Source organism: Mesocricetus auratus, unplaced genomic scaffold, assembly GCF_017639785.1.
Source record: "Mesocricetus auratus isolate SY011 unplaced genomic scaffold, BCM_Maur_2.0 Super-Scaffold_100004, whole genome shotgun sequence".
Taxonomy (NCBI): Eukaryota; Metazoa; Chordata; class Mammalia; order Rodentia; family Cricetidae; genus Mesocricetus; species Mesocricetus auratus.
Genome location: NW_024429189.1, coordinates 27,782,108 through 27,798,693, shown reverse-complemented (window position 1 = coordinate 27,798,693; position 16,586 = coordinate 27,782,108). Strand labels below are relative to the sequence as shown.

Genomic DNA, 16,586 nt, shown 5'->3' with positions numbered 1-16,586 from the left:
GAAGGAAGAAAAAGAAAGAAAGGTAAAAGCACTAAGGCAAAAATGTAGATGAAGAGAAACAGGTTAAGTTATAAGAGGCCAACGGGACAAGCATAAGATAAGGCCAAGTGTTCATAACTAATAAGAAATCTCTTTGTCATGATTTGGGAGCTGTTTGGTGGCCAAAACAAAAAAGAAACCCTGGTACAATGAGTCTCTTTCATTTCCCTCCTGAAAGATGCTACTGATACAAAAATGCCTCTGTGTGAGAAGCATCCCTTGTCTTCCAGGAAGTCATAAGTTATGTGCCAATGCAGAGGCAGTTGTACTATTATAGTTGTTAAATGAACAGAACAAGTAAGGTAAAAGCGAATATGTTTATTATGATGTCCAGTCATGTTTTTATATACGATAATCTTATATTTTTTTATACACGGCTGCATTTTGCAGGTCAAAAGGAGAAAGGATGGCTGTAAGTTGAAAGGAGATATCTAAAGAAATAAGACACCAGAAGATGAAATCACAGTTTGCTTTGTCTTAATGCTTTGTTGGGAAAGAGACTGAATATTTTAACCTCTGTGTAGACTATTCATCTGTGTGTCTGGTTGAGTTTTATGACCTCCTGCTGCAAAGTCATTAAAGCTCTGGAGATGGTAACTCGGGAACACGGTGCAGAAGTCTGTTCAGAGATTCAATATCACACAGATAACTTGAAATTAGAGACCGACCATTTCCCTATGATAATGCCTCCCTTCTAACCTTCAGCTTTCTATCTGTAAGTGAGAAAGTCTTATTTCATGGTGGGTTTAATGGCTGTTTGACACTCGTCTAAGTTTTTTGAGGGTAAACTCTGATGTATGTTTAGCGTATAAATGCCATGCTTTCTATTAGGGTTGTTAATAAGAAACAAATTGTCTTGAAGATTGCTAAAAGAAGAGAGGACATAAAAATGATCTAAGTGCTCTAGGAAAAAATAGTACTACATTTGGGTATACAAAACTATGCAGAGACTATTTCTCTTGGTTTGTTCACGTTTCCCCTGGCATAGGTCTACTAAAATGATGGCCATGTGGGACTGTGGATCCAGATCTTGCATCCAGAACAAATAGGAATCCACAGGAGGAGAGCAGGACAATGAGAACTTGTTTTAATTTTGTTAGAAACTTCATGTCCAAGTAAAAACTTGATGTGCAATTTATCACTTACATTAACTGTCTGAATAGCAGTCACTGGAATGTTTTAAAGATTACACAAGAAGTCTAAAACTCAGTGCATTTAGGTTGTGTGTCTCAATCTCAAAGGTCTAATTAAATGTTCTTAGCCAGGATTTTAATTTGAAGCTTGCAGAGCCAATAATTGTTGGTCTACACTTTCTGCTCCTATTAATTGATGAGAAGTGAATGGAACTCTCCTTGGGGAAGTACTTAGTTCAGACTTCACCATCCTACAAATAAAACCTCTGGCCCCATTCCCATCCACAACCATTATTCTTGGGTCAGAGACCAGGAGAATTGTCCACTCATCCAACAGTGGCCATCTAAACTCTAGTATATGCCAGACATGAGATAAGGCACTAGGAATACAATGCTAAATAATGAAGGTTCATATAGGAAATGTTATGCCAAGAAAACAAATAATGCTCTAGCAGGTATACCTTGCCATATCTGGAAGAAGAAAAAGGTGCCAAGCGGGGTTTCCCAATCAAAAAGGCAGGGTAGCACAATCCCAGGCATGCAAAAGCTCCCATAGGTCAGAAACAATCTCAGAAAGTGCCATGTTAAAGAATCAAGGAGAGAGGCATAATACATAATAAGCAAAGGGTCCCTGGTACAGGGATAGAGCTAGGCTTGTCCTCGCCTTGACAGTATAATGAGACACCACAGTGGAGGTGAGAAGGTTAGCCGTTCTCCTAGGAAGAGCTGTGAACATGAAATGGTAAATAAGGCTGGCACCTTTTCTCCATAGCCTTGAACATCAGATATTTTCCAGCAAATAGATGCTGAATTTTGACCTCCAGGTCTGAGTTCTCCCTGCAGCAGTTCCCACCTCCAGATGCCTGTTTTCTCCACTTAGAGGTGTTCTGGGCATATCAAGATATACATGTTCAAAAGTGACCTTCTGCTTGTCCTCCTTTTCCAAGCCTGTTATGAATCCACTCATTCATCTCAGTTCCTGATGCTTCAGTCTCACAGTTGCAAAAGCAAAATGCTAGAACTCATTGCTTGCTCTTTATTCCAGGCCTTGAATATGCAAAGCTCCCCAACAAGCATGCTGATTTCGCACTCAAGCATGCCTATGCTGCACTCCATCTATGAATCCAAGTGACCATCTTTGTCTTACGTTTCTATCTGATCTCCTAACTTCTCTGTTCTCCATTCTCCACTTAACAGGCAGAGCCATCCTTTTACATCCAGAGTCATACCTTGTCACTGCTTTATTGAAACTCCTCATTTCTGAGTTCTGGCCAACTCCTCTAGTAGTTCTGGCCTACTTCCCCAGCAGCTCTCCAGTTTGGCTTCTTGTATTGACTTACTTAACAATTCTAGTCTCCTAGATTTACCTGCCAATTCTAGTTCAATCTTCTCCCAATTCCCAGAGCATGAGAGTTCTTTCCTGGCCAATGCTATTGAACCCACAGCTTCCTCGTCCTCCATTGGTCTCTAGCTCCCCCATGGCTGTCTCATGCTCATCTTTCAATCTTTCCTCCTAATGTCCTGTTGAAGACATCTGAAAATGCCATCTGATAATGCCACCCAAACTATTCTGAATCATCAACCTACTTATTTCCTTCCTATGAATTAACAGAATATGTAATTACTTGTCATTCATTCATTTCTTTACTGTGTCTCTCCTCTACTAAGTCCCACTTTTACGACAATTGCTATGAATACCATATCCCAAGTTAATAGTACAGTGTATGACAATAGTACAGTATATGACAATTGCTATGAATACCATATCCCAAGTTAATAGTACAGTGTATGACAATAGTACAGTATATGACAATTGCTATGAATACCATATCCTAAGTTAATAGTACAGTGTATGACAATAGTACAGTATATGACAATTGCTATGAATACCATATCCCAAGTTAATAGTACAGTGTATGACAATAGTACAGTATATGACAATTGCTATGAATACCATATCCTAAGTTAATAGTACAGTGTATGACAATAGTACAGTATATGACAATTGCTATGAATACCATATCCTAAGTTAATAGTACAGTGTATGACAATAGTACAGTATATGACAATTGCTATGAATACCATATCCTAAGTTAATAGTACAGTGTATGGCTCCAGGTATGTCCTTAATAAATATTTATTGGACAAAGAGTGCCAAAGTCAATAATGTTTTAACAATAGACACAAAGGTTAATAGAAACATATGGATATGCTAATTATTGATTAAATAAGAATTGAACCGATTGTTTGATCTGATTCCTTGTAAGTCACCAGTGAAGGCAACAAGTTTGCCTGGATCATTACTGATATATTTGGATTTACTACTGGCCTAGAATTGCTCTGCGTTTCCCTGTTGCTTGGTAAATCCCTCCCCTGTGGAAGACAGAGGTAAGAATTCTGTGAGTGAGGAATAATATAGATGTAAAATGGAAAACAGTAAATAGCCTTAGATGCTCTAATGAAAAAGAACCTTGAATGGCATGTTGCTGCCATCTTAGTGGTTTAAAAATAGTTTTTTAAAAACATTTTTCTTTGGTTTTACGAGACAAGGTTTCTCTGTATTGTTTTGGAAGCTGTCGGTCCAGCCCGGCCTCGAACTCACAGAGATACGCCTGCCTCTGCCTCCCAAGTGCTGGGATTAAAGGCGTGCGCCATCACTGCCCAGCTTAAAACATTTTAACTGGATGTGTTTAATTGTATTACAGAGAAGGAAACAGCACAGAGAATTGATGTGGAATGAATTGTCAAGTAGGGAGATTTATGAATGGAGAACTTCACCTGGGGGAGAGGTCTCTCTGAGTCTCTGGACCATATACTTATGGCCACTGAAGGAAGGGCAGCCCTTCCTCACCTTGGTGGGATAATAAGAAAGGTTAGAGCTTCCACGTGCCCTGTGAAAAGTGGGAAAGCCAGGTGGGGACAGAGAAGAACATAGAGAACATGTCTTGGAACATTGTGAAGACATTGGGAGCTAATGGCCAAGAATTCATTAAGAAAATAATTGTCGCTGAAGGTCCCACCAAAGCCGTGAATTTGGTACTTGTTCATACAGTTGCATCATTAATCAAATGGTTATTAAGTACTGCTACGTTCTAGAAGACACTCAGAAGTACCAAGATTAGTAAATCACATGTTTGGCCATCAAGTGGGAGAGAGGATATAGCAGTTAGCAAAGCCTCTGTTGAGGTCCAAACTAAACTTTACTGAGCTAGAACTCAGAGGACTGAGGTGGAGAGGAGTTAGTTCTTTTCAGGGTCTATTGCTATAAAATTTAAGATTTTAGGAGTAGAACACCAATGACAATCGAATCCTGAAGGAGGACACAGTTCTTTAGAAGTCTTCAAACTATAAGAATAACAGGTTGAAACGAAATTCAGACTTGTAGACAGACAGAGGTTATGACTCTGAGGGTGTCTGAATTCTTGACAAGGACCTGGGGGTGACCTGGACAAGAACAGGCAAAGGGTGCGATATTCAGACAATACAAAAGTGGAAAGTAGGAGGAATTACGTGTGAGGAAGATATGATAGTGTTCGTGATGTCATAGTTAATAACAAATGAAAATCACCCCCCCTCAGAATGCTGTGTCAGAGGGTGGGCATTTCTTCCAAGGGTTCTAGTTAGAGCAGGAAGGGGTGCTCTGAAGTGAGAAGCTGGGAGGAAACGTTCAGATCCTGGCGCTGAGTTTCCTGAACCCAGCTCAGGAGGAAGCACTGTAAATGACTGCATTGAGATGGAAAGGGGGGAAGAAAGGAGAGAGGTGGGAAGAGAGAGGATAAATGGAAGAGAAGGAAGAATAGGGGCACGCAGGGAAGAAAGAAGGGACGAAGGGAGGGAAGGGGGACATCGTATTCTCTGATCAAAGCCAAGGACCCAGTAGAGTGGGAGATGAGCGGCTTCAGCAGCCTGTCGGCAGGATGAGCTATGCATTTCCTTCCAGGCCAATGCCAAGAGTAAGCACGTGTCATGGGGTTGGTATGACCCAGGAGAAAGTTCTCTCATCTCAAATATGTGCTTTTTCAAACTTGATTTTGAAGTAGCAGCACCACCGTGATAATGAAAGACATTTATTGCAAAACAAAACAAAACTCCAAGATAATGCAGAGAAGTATAAAGATCACTTGTACTCACAGTGGAGCTGATGTAACTATTATCCTGCCTGGCACTTGGGGATTTCTGGCATTTATCATGAGGACTATACTGTTTTCCCTCCCACTCCCACTTGCTCCCTCTCCCTCCATCTTTGCTGTTGGCATCTTTCTGATTTCTCTCTTTCAACTCCAACTTGAGTCATGTTGAGTGGGTACCACCTTACACCATCCATCTTCCCCTGCGGCTGCAGCATTGCTCTGACTGTGGCCAGGAGCTTCAGCTGCTTCTGCAGAGGCTCCCAGGGCAGGGACCATGTTGCCAGGGCCAGCAGGGAAATGACTTCACTTTCCAAATCCAAACTGGGAAGCTAACCAGCCACCCTGCAGACTGCTGCCTGTCCCTACTGAGGTGTCACCCTGTCTTTCACTGGCAGGGCCCAGTGTTTTGAGCCAGCAGTATGACAGCCTAGAGTAGTAGAAGGGGCTTCTGTTGACTTGAGTGGCCTGAGCATGCAGTGGAACCCTGAAATGGTTTGTCTCCCTGCAAATGGCCTCACAGCTTGCTTCCATTGAGAGATGTAAAGCCGGCTCAGGAAGAACACTGCTCTCCACCTTTGTGAACCCAAGCAACACGACCTTTATTTTACCGCATAGGTCGAGACGACTCTTTACCACAACCGTGTTAATTCGCTCTTTCCCTCCTTCCTCCCACCCATCTCCTGCCACTTCCCCGGGAGCATAAAGCTCTCAGCATCCTGCTGTCCATTAGCATAAATAAACCCATGCTTTTACGGTAAAAATAGTTTTTAATGCTATATTGGTTAAAGACTGCATTACCATAAGAGGATAAAAATACTCCTGGATAACAGGTAGCTTATATTCTTCAGAGGCGGTAACATGCTTTGTGCTTTTTCTTCTTCTTTTTTTTTTGTGGTTCCTTGAGAGTCAATGATTTCAGCCATAGATTAAAACCTAGGTCTCAGCACACATTACATTTCCACTTCAGAAACCGTTAAGCTAGGAGCTTTCCCCAGACTTGTGCCTTTACATTTTCATTTATTTTTTTCTGTTGCCAATATTTTATAGGCAGTCCTAAAGCACAACCAAAAATAAAAAATAAAAAACGAAATGAAATGCCATTTCAATCTTTGCTGTAGGAGCAACTGGATTATGTTATTGTCCCCGCCCCCACCTCCATTCTAGCTAATGTTAATTTAAATTTGATGTAACATTTATACAACAGATAAGGAAATACTGGGCCGAGAAACAACAGAAGTGGCAAGAAATGGAAATGAGAGATCTCCAGCGTCTAGAAGAACTGAAGACATTAATGGCCGATCAGTCAGTGAAAGACAGAGAAAGGTAAGGGAGGGGTTTGAGACCGAGACAGTGAGCAGAGAAAGCACCATCTGCACTACGTTCAGAATATCAGAGCCAGGGTCTTTCACACTGAATGTTGTCATTCAATATTTATATCTACAAATGGATACAATGATTTCTATAATGTAGTTTAAACTCTCACTTTCATACTTAAGCCTCCAGTTTTCCATTTTGTTCCTTTGATGGCTTCCTAGTTAAAGATCTCACAGAGAATTTTATGACAACTGATTGCCCACTGTGTGCATGAAATGATACTGGCGGCTGCTGTGACTTAATATTTTGACCCAGGAGGAGGAAGCCATTATTTTAATAAGAAAGGCGTCCACTTACTGTGACTGAGGCCGCGAAAGACAATCCACAATCATAGAGAGCTGCCTGGATGTTCCAAGGAACTCACCAATGCCATGTATGAAAGCGCACCCTAGAATTTCCTACAATTAACTACAGAGCTGGGAAGGACATTTGAGATAATGAGCTCAGTCTTCTTATTTTATGAGTTACACCAAGAGATTAAAACAATGTTTTTTTTAAAGATTACTGTATCAGGGCCAAAAAGAAAACAGTAAAAATCCTAACAATCTGGAAATGAAATATCTGAACTATAAAGAGATATATTCTCTATCAGGAAACCACTGTTTACATAAAGGGATCAAGGGGACACTAAGGAAGTCCCTAGGACTGAGGACCAGTTCCTATGGAAGAAGAAGTTAGAATTGGAGCCCATCCCTAGAGTCATCAGTGCTCCTTGTCCTAGCCATCTCCTGGGCCATCATCATATTGTTTTGGGTTATCTCAGCCCTTAGGAGTTGAGTATGGAACCAAGGATATAGCAAAGCCTGAGCTCAAGGTCAGGAGGTCAGACAACCAAAAGGCAAACACAAAGTGAAGGCCATGGTGCCTACCCTGGGACAAGCCGTGCTGTGGCTCAGCAAGAAGTTAATGGGAGCCTCCAAATAGCAGTTCACCAAAGGGCAATGCAAAGGTAGTGGTCAGAAGGCGGGTTGGGCCATTTAAGCTCCCCAGGAAAAGAACTACAGGAACTTAAGGGGTATGAAAAGCAGAACAGATGTGGAGTTCCAACATTTGGGACATGCTTCTAATAGAACGTCTTTCATAGCAGGGAGCTTCTCTGATTACAGAACCATTTTCAGTCTTCCTGTCCTAGTAATTATCAAGATTAGCTGATTCAGAGCTTCAGCTGAAAAGAAGAAAAAGAAAATCAGATTAGTGTGTATTACATAACAGGAAAAAATAGCCATATTACAGCATAGTGAAAGGACCAAGGACCAGGAACTGTAACTCGGGATTTTATTCTTAACTCAGCTTTGAAGAGTGTACGACCTTGGGGACGCCAGTTGTTTACCTTCCACAAGACTCCGTCTTGTCTACTGGAAAACGTGTGTGTGTTTAACATATATATATATATGTATATATATATATATATATATGTGTGTGTGTGTGTATGTGTATGTGTGTATATGTATGTATGTATATGTATATATATAAACTCCTTTGATGGAATAATGCAGATTTAAATAATTATGAAGCCAATCCTTGCATACCAATGGTAAACCACCAAAGAAGGGCTTCCAAATATGATATATCCAAGCTATAATTCTCTGAAAAAAAACTCCATGTTGCTTTGTGGGCTGGGGATGTAGCAGCACTGGACGAAGGCTTGAATGGCATCTACAGAGCACTGGGTTCAGTCCCAAGCACCACGAGAAACAGGTGTGGTGGCACATGCATGTAATCTTAGCACTTGAGACGGAGACAAGAGGATCAGAAGTTCAAGGTTATCCTTAGCTACATGGCGAATCCAAGGCCAGCCTAGGATATGATTCCCTGCCTCAAAAAAAAAAAGTGATGTAGATAGAAACATAATTCTCATCCTGTGTTCTGAGATGTAGTTTAACCCATAAAAAACTTTCACTTCTGACAATGACCGGAAGCTATATTCATCTGTAACCATTCTGGCCTAAGAAATTTGGTAGATAGGTTAAATAGTTTTCTCTAATTATATAATACAGTAAACATTTTGTTTGATATTTTAACCTAAGTAACTCTGTTCACACTACATTAAGAAGGTCTAAATATTAGCTTCCAGATTTGCCAGCATGGTTTGCAGATGTGTCCTCAAGTGTTTGAAAACTGCTCATTTACTTATTTCTGCTTTGGAGAGGCAAGATGAAGGTTCATGAAAATAGCACATTCATCAACAAATTGATGGGTGGAAAATATGAAACATTCATTTTGCGGTTAAAAATAGTGGCATGTTGAAGGTTTCATGTGGCTTGACATAGCAAAAAGGCAATCACATCCACATCTCATTTTATTCAAATATTTTGTCAGTTTCCTCCAGCCTCTGTATTCCAAATTCCCCATTTTCAACACATTCTTGAGCTTGAGAGACAAGACTCCAGAACTAAGGTGTTGCCATGAGAGCCTTGAATTTGTCTTTCACAGCTAGTGTCTCTGTGCTTTAGTTTGTCATTTGTACAATGAATAAATAAATAGTACTTACTTCAAGTGATCAAAATCGATGTTGACTGTAACTCACTGCCTAAGACATAGAACACAAGAGCATTCATTATAAGTGTTTTGTACAAACTAACTTTTTAAAATGACAAGATGCTTCTAATGCACTTTTGTCAAAATATTTAAATTTTAAAATATTTTTAAACATGTAGTAATAAAGTAACTCTTACAGAAATGAAACTATTTATATTAATGCAAGCTGCTTCTTGAAGCCTGTCCTAATGCAATGTCTTATCTTGAATCCATTGCTATTATCAACTATTTAACAAAGTACATACATATTATCTATATGTACCCAGGCAAAAATACAAGTGTAAGAAAACCAAACAAACCTTCAGTGTACTTCCAAATGTAGTACCATTGTGTTAGTCAGCTAGAGCTGTAATGAAAAAATGTATTCACTGGGAGGTTTGAAAATCTGAGGTTTCTTTTCTTAGCTCCAGAGGCTAGAAACCCAAAATGGAACAGGATTGTGATCAGGACCCCCTCCCTGGCCTCCAGAAAGCAGTCCTCTCATGAAGACTCCCTTCACTGGCTGGGAAAGACAAGCTGTCTGATGTCTTTTCCTAGAAGGGTACCCATGGCCTTTTTAAAGGCTCCACCCTTTCTCAAAACTAGTGGAAATGAAGGTGTGCACATATGAATTTGGGACAGACATGTTCAATGTAACCATCTGGAAAAAACAAAATGTGTTTGTCTAACTGAAGATTGTCTGTTACCTTAGTGATGTGTGGTTGCTGTTAGCAAATAATACCATTTGAGCAATTAGAAAAGGGGGCCAGTCTGACAGTGAAGTGTCATCAGCCCCTGCTGCAGAAGGACTAAGTAGAAAAAGGTTGTCCTCCTGAACCACGGCACACAGAGTCAAAACACGGAGCAACCTTCACATGATCCACGGAGATAATTCTCAAATCAAACCCACCTAATCTTTTTTAAAAAAGGGAATATGCTATTCATAACTCTTCTAAAAATTAGCCATGTAGCCATCTGGGATTTATATTCATGAATGATGTGAGCTTGCTGTCTAGCTTCCTTTTTTCCTCCTAATTTGATGGCTAACTATTTCAGAACCAATTGGTAATGATTCATCCTTACCCTTTGATTGGATATAACACTTTTATTATATATCGCATTTCTAATTATACTTTTATATCCATATGGACTCTCAATTAGATTAAATAAAAGCTGATCTCTATTTATGCTTCTTCATGGACCCCATGCTGTTCAATCACTCTCTTGCACTGTCTAGTAGGACAAGTATTCTCAAAAATAACTGCTCTTATGCCAATTTCTTTACAGATTCTGTTGACTTTTTGCATTAAAATAGTGTTAAGGAAAGCTAATATATACATAAAATTTAATCTCCAATCTAGAAGCATGCTGACAAAATAGCTTTATGGTTCTTGCTTTTCTTGGGTTCTCATAGATTTTTTTCCAGTGAAAGTTTAGAAATTAACTTCATTGAGGGAGACACTTGTGACCAAAAAGGTAATTTCAAGTTCCTTTTAGGTGAAAAGAAAAAGTCTGCCTTAAGATAGCAGCTGTGGGGGTGACAACTAGGGTGTTTACAAGGTATTGAAATCAATTCACTTTGGGAACTCATGTCACTGAAGATGAAGTCAGAGAAAGAAACCCAGTCTTGAATATCGTTGACATTGTTTTGTTGTAGTTTTAATATCTTTTACTTATACATCTTCATACATCTGTACAATCTGCCTTTGACATACCCAACCCAACCCAACTTTCTCTTCTCACTCCCCACTCCTCAACATGTTCTCTTTATCTGTTTGTGTGTGTGTATGTGTGTATTGTACCCCAATACGTGTGGTTTGTGCGCCTGCTAAGACTACTGACTGACCCTGTTGGCAAGTGGCTAAAAGATTTTTGCTGATTTGGTTTTTGTTTATTGGTTTCTCTCTGCAGCCTTTAATGAGAGCTGTGTATGAGACGACTCTACTCCTGCATCTTCTCAATAATTTATTCCTTGTATTTGCCCTTCTCCTTCCCTACTTGTCAAGACTTGGATTTCCATCCCAGGAAATTTATTTGGTTTTTGCCACCTTTAGCCTGGTGATAACCACCCTGCTGAGGTGAATGCCCACATGGACAGTTCAGTTGTTTATTGGTTTTTGCCTTATTTTGGGTTGAAAGCTTTAGTTATTTTGTTTTTAATTTCTTATTTTACAATCCACTTTTTTTGCCTGTAATCTTTCATGTGTATCTTTGGCCAAAATTCTGATATTTTTCACTCTTATTTCTAGGTATCTTTCATTTTATTTTGATTGTCCTGACAATAAATCAGTGACTATTGGTATACTCTGTACATTCCATGACCTTTCATAAAAAAGTGCAAAATTCTGGAATACTTTATTGGAAGCCAGTAAACCCAGCTTTATTTTTTTTTAAAGATTTACCTGCCAAACAACTTATGTATCAGAAAAGTCCCCTGTTTTAAGCGTATGCCTCAGTGGTCTTTCATGTTTATAGAATCATACCATCATGGTGACAGCTTGTCAGTAATTTCCGTCATATGATAAAGATCTCTCCTGGTCACTTGTTTTAGAGTCTGTGCCACTTCCAGCCACAAACAACCACTAATCTATTTCTGTCACAATAAATTTGCCTTTCCTGAACACTTTAGACAAATGGAATGCATCTGGGTTCTTTTCCTTAGCATAATGTTTTTGAGGTTCATCTGTGAATCATCGATTTCCTCATTTTATCGTTGAACATTATTTTGCTTTGATTCTACCTTCTGTTTTTCAGAGCAATATATTTTCCCATTGATAACAGATAAATATAACATAAGTATTATTTTTAAAATCATTACTCAAAGCTTATATGTAATATATCAGTTCCTAAAGATCAATTGCTCACTTCCTGAATCCCCCCCAACCCCGTTTGAAGAGTAGGGGGTCCTTGATCTCTCACTAACTGATCTCAGTTTCTTCATTAGACCTCCAAATACAGGGTAAGGAAAAGGAAACTTTTCCATTAACGCTACCTCCTGAACTGGGAGGTTGCTCAGTGGGTAGGGTGTCAGCTGTAGGAGTGTGGACACCTAAGGTTGGATTTTTCTCTGGAAGCCTCTTTCAAGCCAAATGCTTTGTATCTGCAAAACCATGAACAAGATAGAGGCAGGACACTAGAGCTGACCTTGTTGTCAGGGTCACAGATGAGCCAGACTTGAGGGCATGAGAGCAGAATTGACACCCACCCCTCATGTACTCCCTACAGCAATCTGGAGAGAGGGCCCAGCACCTTGCCTGGTCAAAGCAGTAGAGCTGGCCCCGGCAATATGAGCAAGGGAGACCCAGATCTGAGGACCTGAGGGCAGAAGAACCGACCCTGCTCCTTGCTACCTGGAGCAGTTAGCTGAGGCAGTGCCAGAGAGCTCATCCAGTAGTGACCATGAGGGAAAGCTATCAAGCTGACCAACTTACCTACCACCCAGGCCCAGAACCAGGCTTATGAGTTAGCCTACACCAACATTCACCAAATCTATGAAATGTTGGTGCTTATGCAGGGGATGAACCTATGGATCCAAAACAGCAGGATATCTAAGAGGAGCCGCAGTGAGATCCCATTATTGGTGGTGTAGTAGAAACCAGAGGCCTAGTGCAGACCAATGGCTCATGGTAATGAACCCTTACAAGAAAAGATGAATGGACTGAAGGGTAAACTGTGTGTTTCAACAGGCCAGACTATATAGCTACTGCTGCTGCTGCTTCTTTTTTTCCTCCTCTTCCTCCTCCTCCTCCTGCTACTCCTCCTCCTTCTCTTCCTCCTTCTAGTTTGTTTCTTTGTTTTGCTTGGCTTTTGATTTTTCTTTTAAATTTGGTTTTGTATGTGGGGGAGGTTGCAAAGTGGGAAAGGAATGCATGATGCGAAATCCACAAAGAATCAATAAAAGTTAAAAAAAAAACTAGAGGGCAGGAGAGTCTCTGTAAGATCACAGACTAGCTTGCCTGGAATAAACAGTGAACAAAAGACTGGGTCTAAATACCATGAGAGGAGAGGACCAGTATTCAAGGTTTCCCTCTGATGGTACCTACACATCTGCATCCATGTACAGGCATGCATACACATGTATATTTTTCAAAAAGCATCTCACATTCTCATTTCAGAACAATGTCATTTCAGTTGATATCTTTGGGGAATACAAATTATAATATCTATTAATAATGAAGTGGCCTCCTCCAAATGGAGGCTTAGGTGGGATGACTGACTGACATATGTTCTGACTCTCCTAATTACCTTTGTGTCCAGCCTCTTTCCAGGGTGCAAAACACTGGTGTACATCTAACCATAACATTCTGCTATCCACCTAAAATATGAAAAACATGTGGAATCGATTTTAATAATATATTCTACTTACTTCAATAACTACCTCCCAAACATTGTAGTTTCAATATATCACCAACATAAAAATCACTAATGAGATATTTTACAGCTTTTTCCTCATCTTAAGTGTTTAACATCTGGAGTGCATTTTATACTTTGGGCATTCTTAAATTAAAACCAGTCACATTTCAGCTGCAGAGTAGCCTCTGCCATCAGTGACATGTGCAATCAAACCTGGTGGTCTCCTGGTGGAGGAGAGCCGGGTGGCAGCTGCTGGTAGACTGCCTGCTTAGAGAATTGACAGTGGACTTGGTGCACACTTTGAACCCTGATTTTGTTTGCTCATCCTCCTGCATCTCTGATGCCCTTTGTATCTATTGTCCCTATGGAATATGCTGGTGACACAGCCAGTCTCACTCATCCTTAATGTGCAGACTCATACCTATTACCACAGCCAATACATGGACGTCACCTCTGTTCCTGATAGTCCCTCTTGGTTCTTTCTCCTCAAACCTGTCAGCTCCTGGTTTTTGCAGAAACTGGCTTGTGCTAATAAGACCTTCAAACCATGAGAAATAAATGTTTCCCCACACTTTCTGGACAACTCACTTTGTTCTTGTGTCATGTAGGGCATGGTGCATGCTAAATGCCGGGCTTCCCTGGAGTCACTTTATTCTGGAGCTGTGAGGAATGAGTCTTGGGCTGTTGGGTGCCATGCCTGCCTCAGCACTTTTTTTCAGGGCCACCATTCCAGCCAGGCTCACTAAGGGGCAGAATGTGGTGGACCTGGAAATTGTTTGACATTGCTCTTTCTACCCGGGGAATGGCTGACAGGAAATGTTGTTTCCAGGAAAAAAATCAACCTGTGAAGTTAATATTTTCAAAATGTTTAAAATATAATTAAGAAAATACCTCAGATACTTTCTTGCACACCCAAAAACCCTTGTCTTTCTGGGACTCCCCAGCTGCCCATGCATCTGGTAAGATTTCTGCTCCTCTTGGCTCCTTTCCTTCAGACACCCCAGACCTGGGACTCCCCACCACCCCATAGCTAGAAACATCTCTGCTTCCCCATGGAATATACCAAGACCTCCATCTTTCCAGGACTTCTCTCCTATTCTGCAGTACTCATGTCACTTGATTTTAAGGTAGAACCCTCACTCTCTCCTCAAGGCGCTCTATCACTATCTAACTTAAATTTAAAAAAAGGAAAAAAATAAAATAAAAAATAAAACCCATATATGAGTGAGTACATACCATGTTTGTATTTTTGTGACTGGATTACCTCACTTAGGATGGGTTCTTCTTATTCTATCCATTTACCTGTGAGTTTCAAGATTCCATATTTTATGCTGAGTAGTACTCCATTGTGTAAATGAACCACACTTTCTCCATCCATTCTTTAGTTAAGGAGCATATAGGTTGCTTCCAGGTTCTAGCTATTGCAAATAATGCTGCTATGAACATGATTGGACAAATGTTCTTGTTGTATGATTGCACATCTTTTGGGTATATGCCTAAGAGTGGGATTGCTGGATCTTGTGGTAGAGTGATTCCCATTTTCCTGATGAACCGCCATACTGATTTCCGAAGTGATTGTATGAGTTGGCACTCCCACCAGCAGTGGAGGAGTGATCTCCTTTCTCAACATCCTCTCCAGCATAAACTGTCATTGGAGTTTTTTATTTTAGTCATTCTGACAGGAGTAAGATGGTATCTCAGAGTTGTTTTGATTTCCATTTCCCTGATGGCTAAGGCTTTTGAGCACTTTCTTGTGTCTCCCAGTCATTTTAGATTCGTCTATTGAGAATTCTCTATTTAGTTCTGTACCCCCACTTTTTAATTCATTGTTTGGTGTTTTGGTGGCTAGCCTCTTGAGTTCATTGTATATTTTGGAAATCAGTCCTCTGTCAGACTTGGGGTTGATGAAGATCTTTTCTCATTCTGTGGGCTGCCATTTTGTCTTGTTAACTGTGTCCTTTGCCTTACAGAAGCTTTTCAGTTTCAGGAGGTCCCATTTATTAATTGTCGATCTCAATGTCTGTGTTATTGGTGTTATATTCAGGAAGCAGTCTTCTGTACCAATTCGTTCCAAGGCCACCTACCTTCTCTTCTAGGAGGCTCAGTGTGTCTGGATTTATGTTGAGGTCTTTGATCCATTTGAACTTAAGTTTTGTGCATGGCGATAGATATGGATCCATCTAAAATCTACTACATGCCAGCAACCAGTTATACCAGCACCATTTGTTGAAGATGCTTTCTTTTTTCCATTGTACAATTTTAGCTTCTTTGTTGAAACTCAAGTGTTCCTATGTGTGTAGATTAATATCAGGGTGTTCAATTTGATTCCATTGATCTACGTGTCTATTTTTGTGTCAATACCAAGCTGTTTTCAGGACTATAACTCCATAATAGAGCTTGAAATCTATGGAAGTTCCTTTATTGTACTGGATTTTTTTGGCTATCCTGGGTCTTTTGTTTTTCCATATAAAGTTGAGATTTGTTCTTTCAAGGTCTGTGAAGAATTGTGCTGGAATTTTGATGGGGATTGCATTGAATATGTAGATTCCTTTTGGCAAGATTGCCATTTTTGCTATGTTGATCCTACCTATCCAAGAGTATGGGAGATCTTTCCATTTTCTGGTATCTTCTTTCATTTCTTTCTTTAAAGACTCAAAGTTCTTGTGATACAGGTCTTTCACTTGTTTGGCTAGTGTTATCCCAAGGTATTTTATGTTGTTTGTGGCTCTTGTAAAGGGTGATGTTTCTCTGATTTCTTTCTCAGCCCTTTTTCGTCTGTATATAGTAGGGCTACTGTTTTTTTTTTTAGTTGATCTTGTATCCTGCCAATTTGCTGAAGGTGTTTATCACCTGCAGGAGTCCACTGGTAGAGTTTTTTGGGTCACTTATGTAAACTATTATGTCATCTGCAAATGGTGAATGTTTGACTTCTTCTTTTCCAATTTGTATCCCTTTGATCTCCTTTTGCCATCTTATTGCTCTAGCTAGAACTTCAAGTACAATATTGAGGAGGTATGGAGAGAGGGGACAACCTTGTCTT

General features: G+C 40.1%; 1 protein-coding gene across 13 annotated transcripts in view; it reads left to right on the top strand.

Annotated features, from left to right (window-relative positions):
• Ccdc148 (coiled-coil domain containing 148) overlaps positions 1–16,586 on the top strand; it is a 261,051-nt gene that overhangs the window by 189,668 nt on the left and 54,797 nt on the right. For all 13 annotated transcript variants that reach the window (XM_040745389.1, XM_040745390.1, XM_040745388.1 and 10 more), the window contains one exon: positions 6,507–6,625. In XM_040745389.1, coding sequence (XP_040601323.1) covers positions 6,507–6,625 — 119 coding nt within the window. The remainder of the gene's footprint in view (positions 1–6,506; positions 6,626–16,586) is intronic.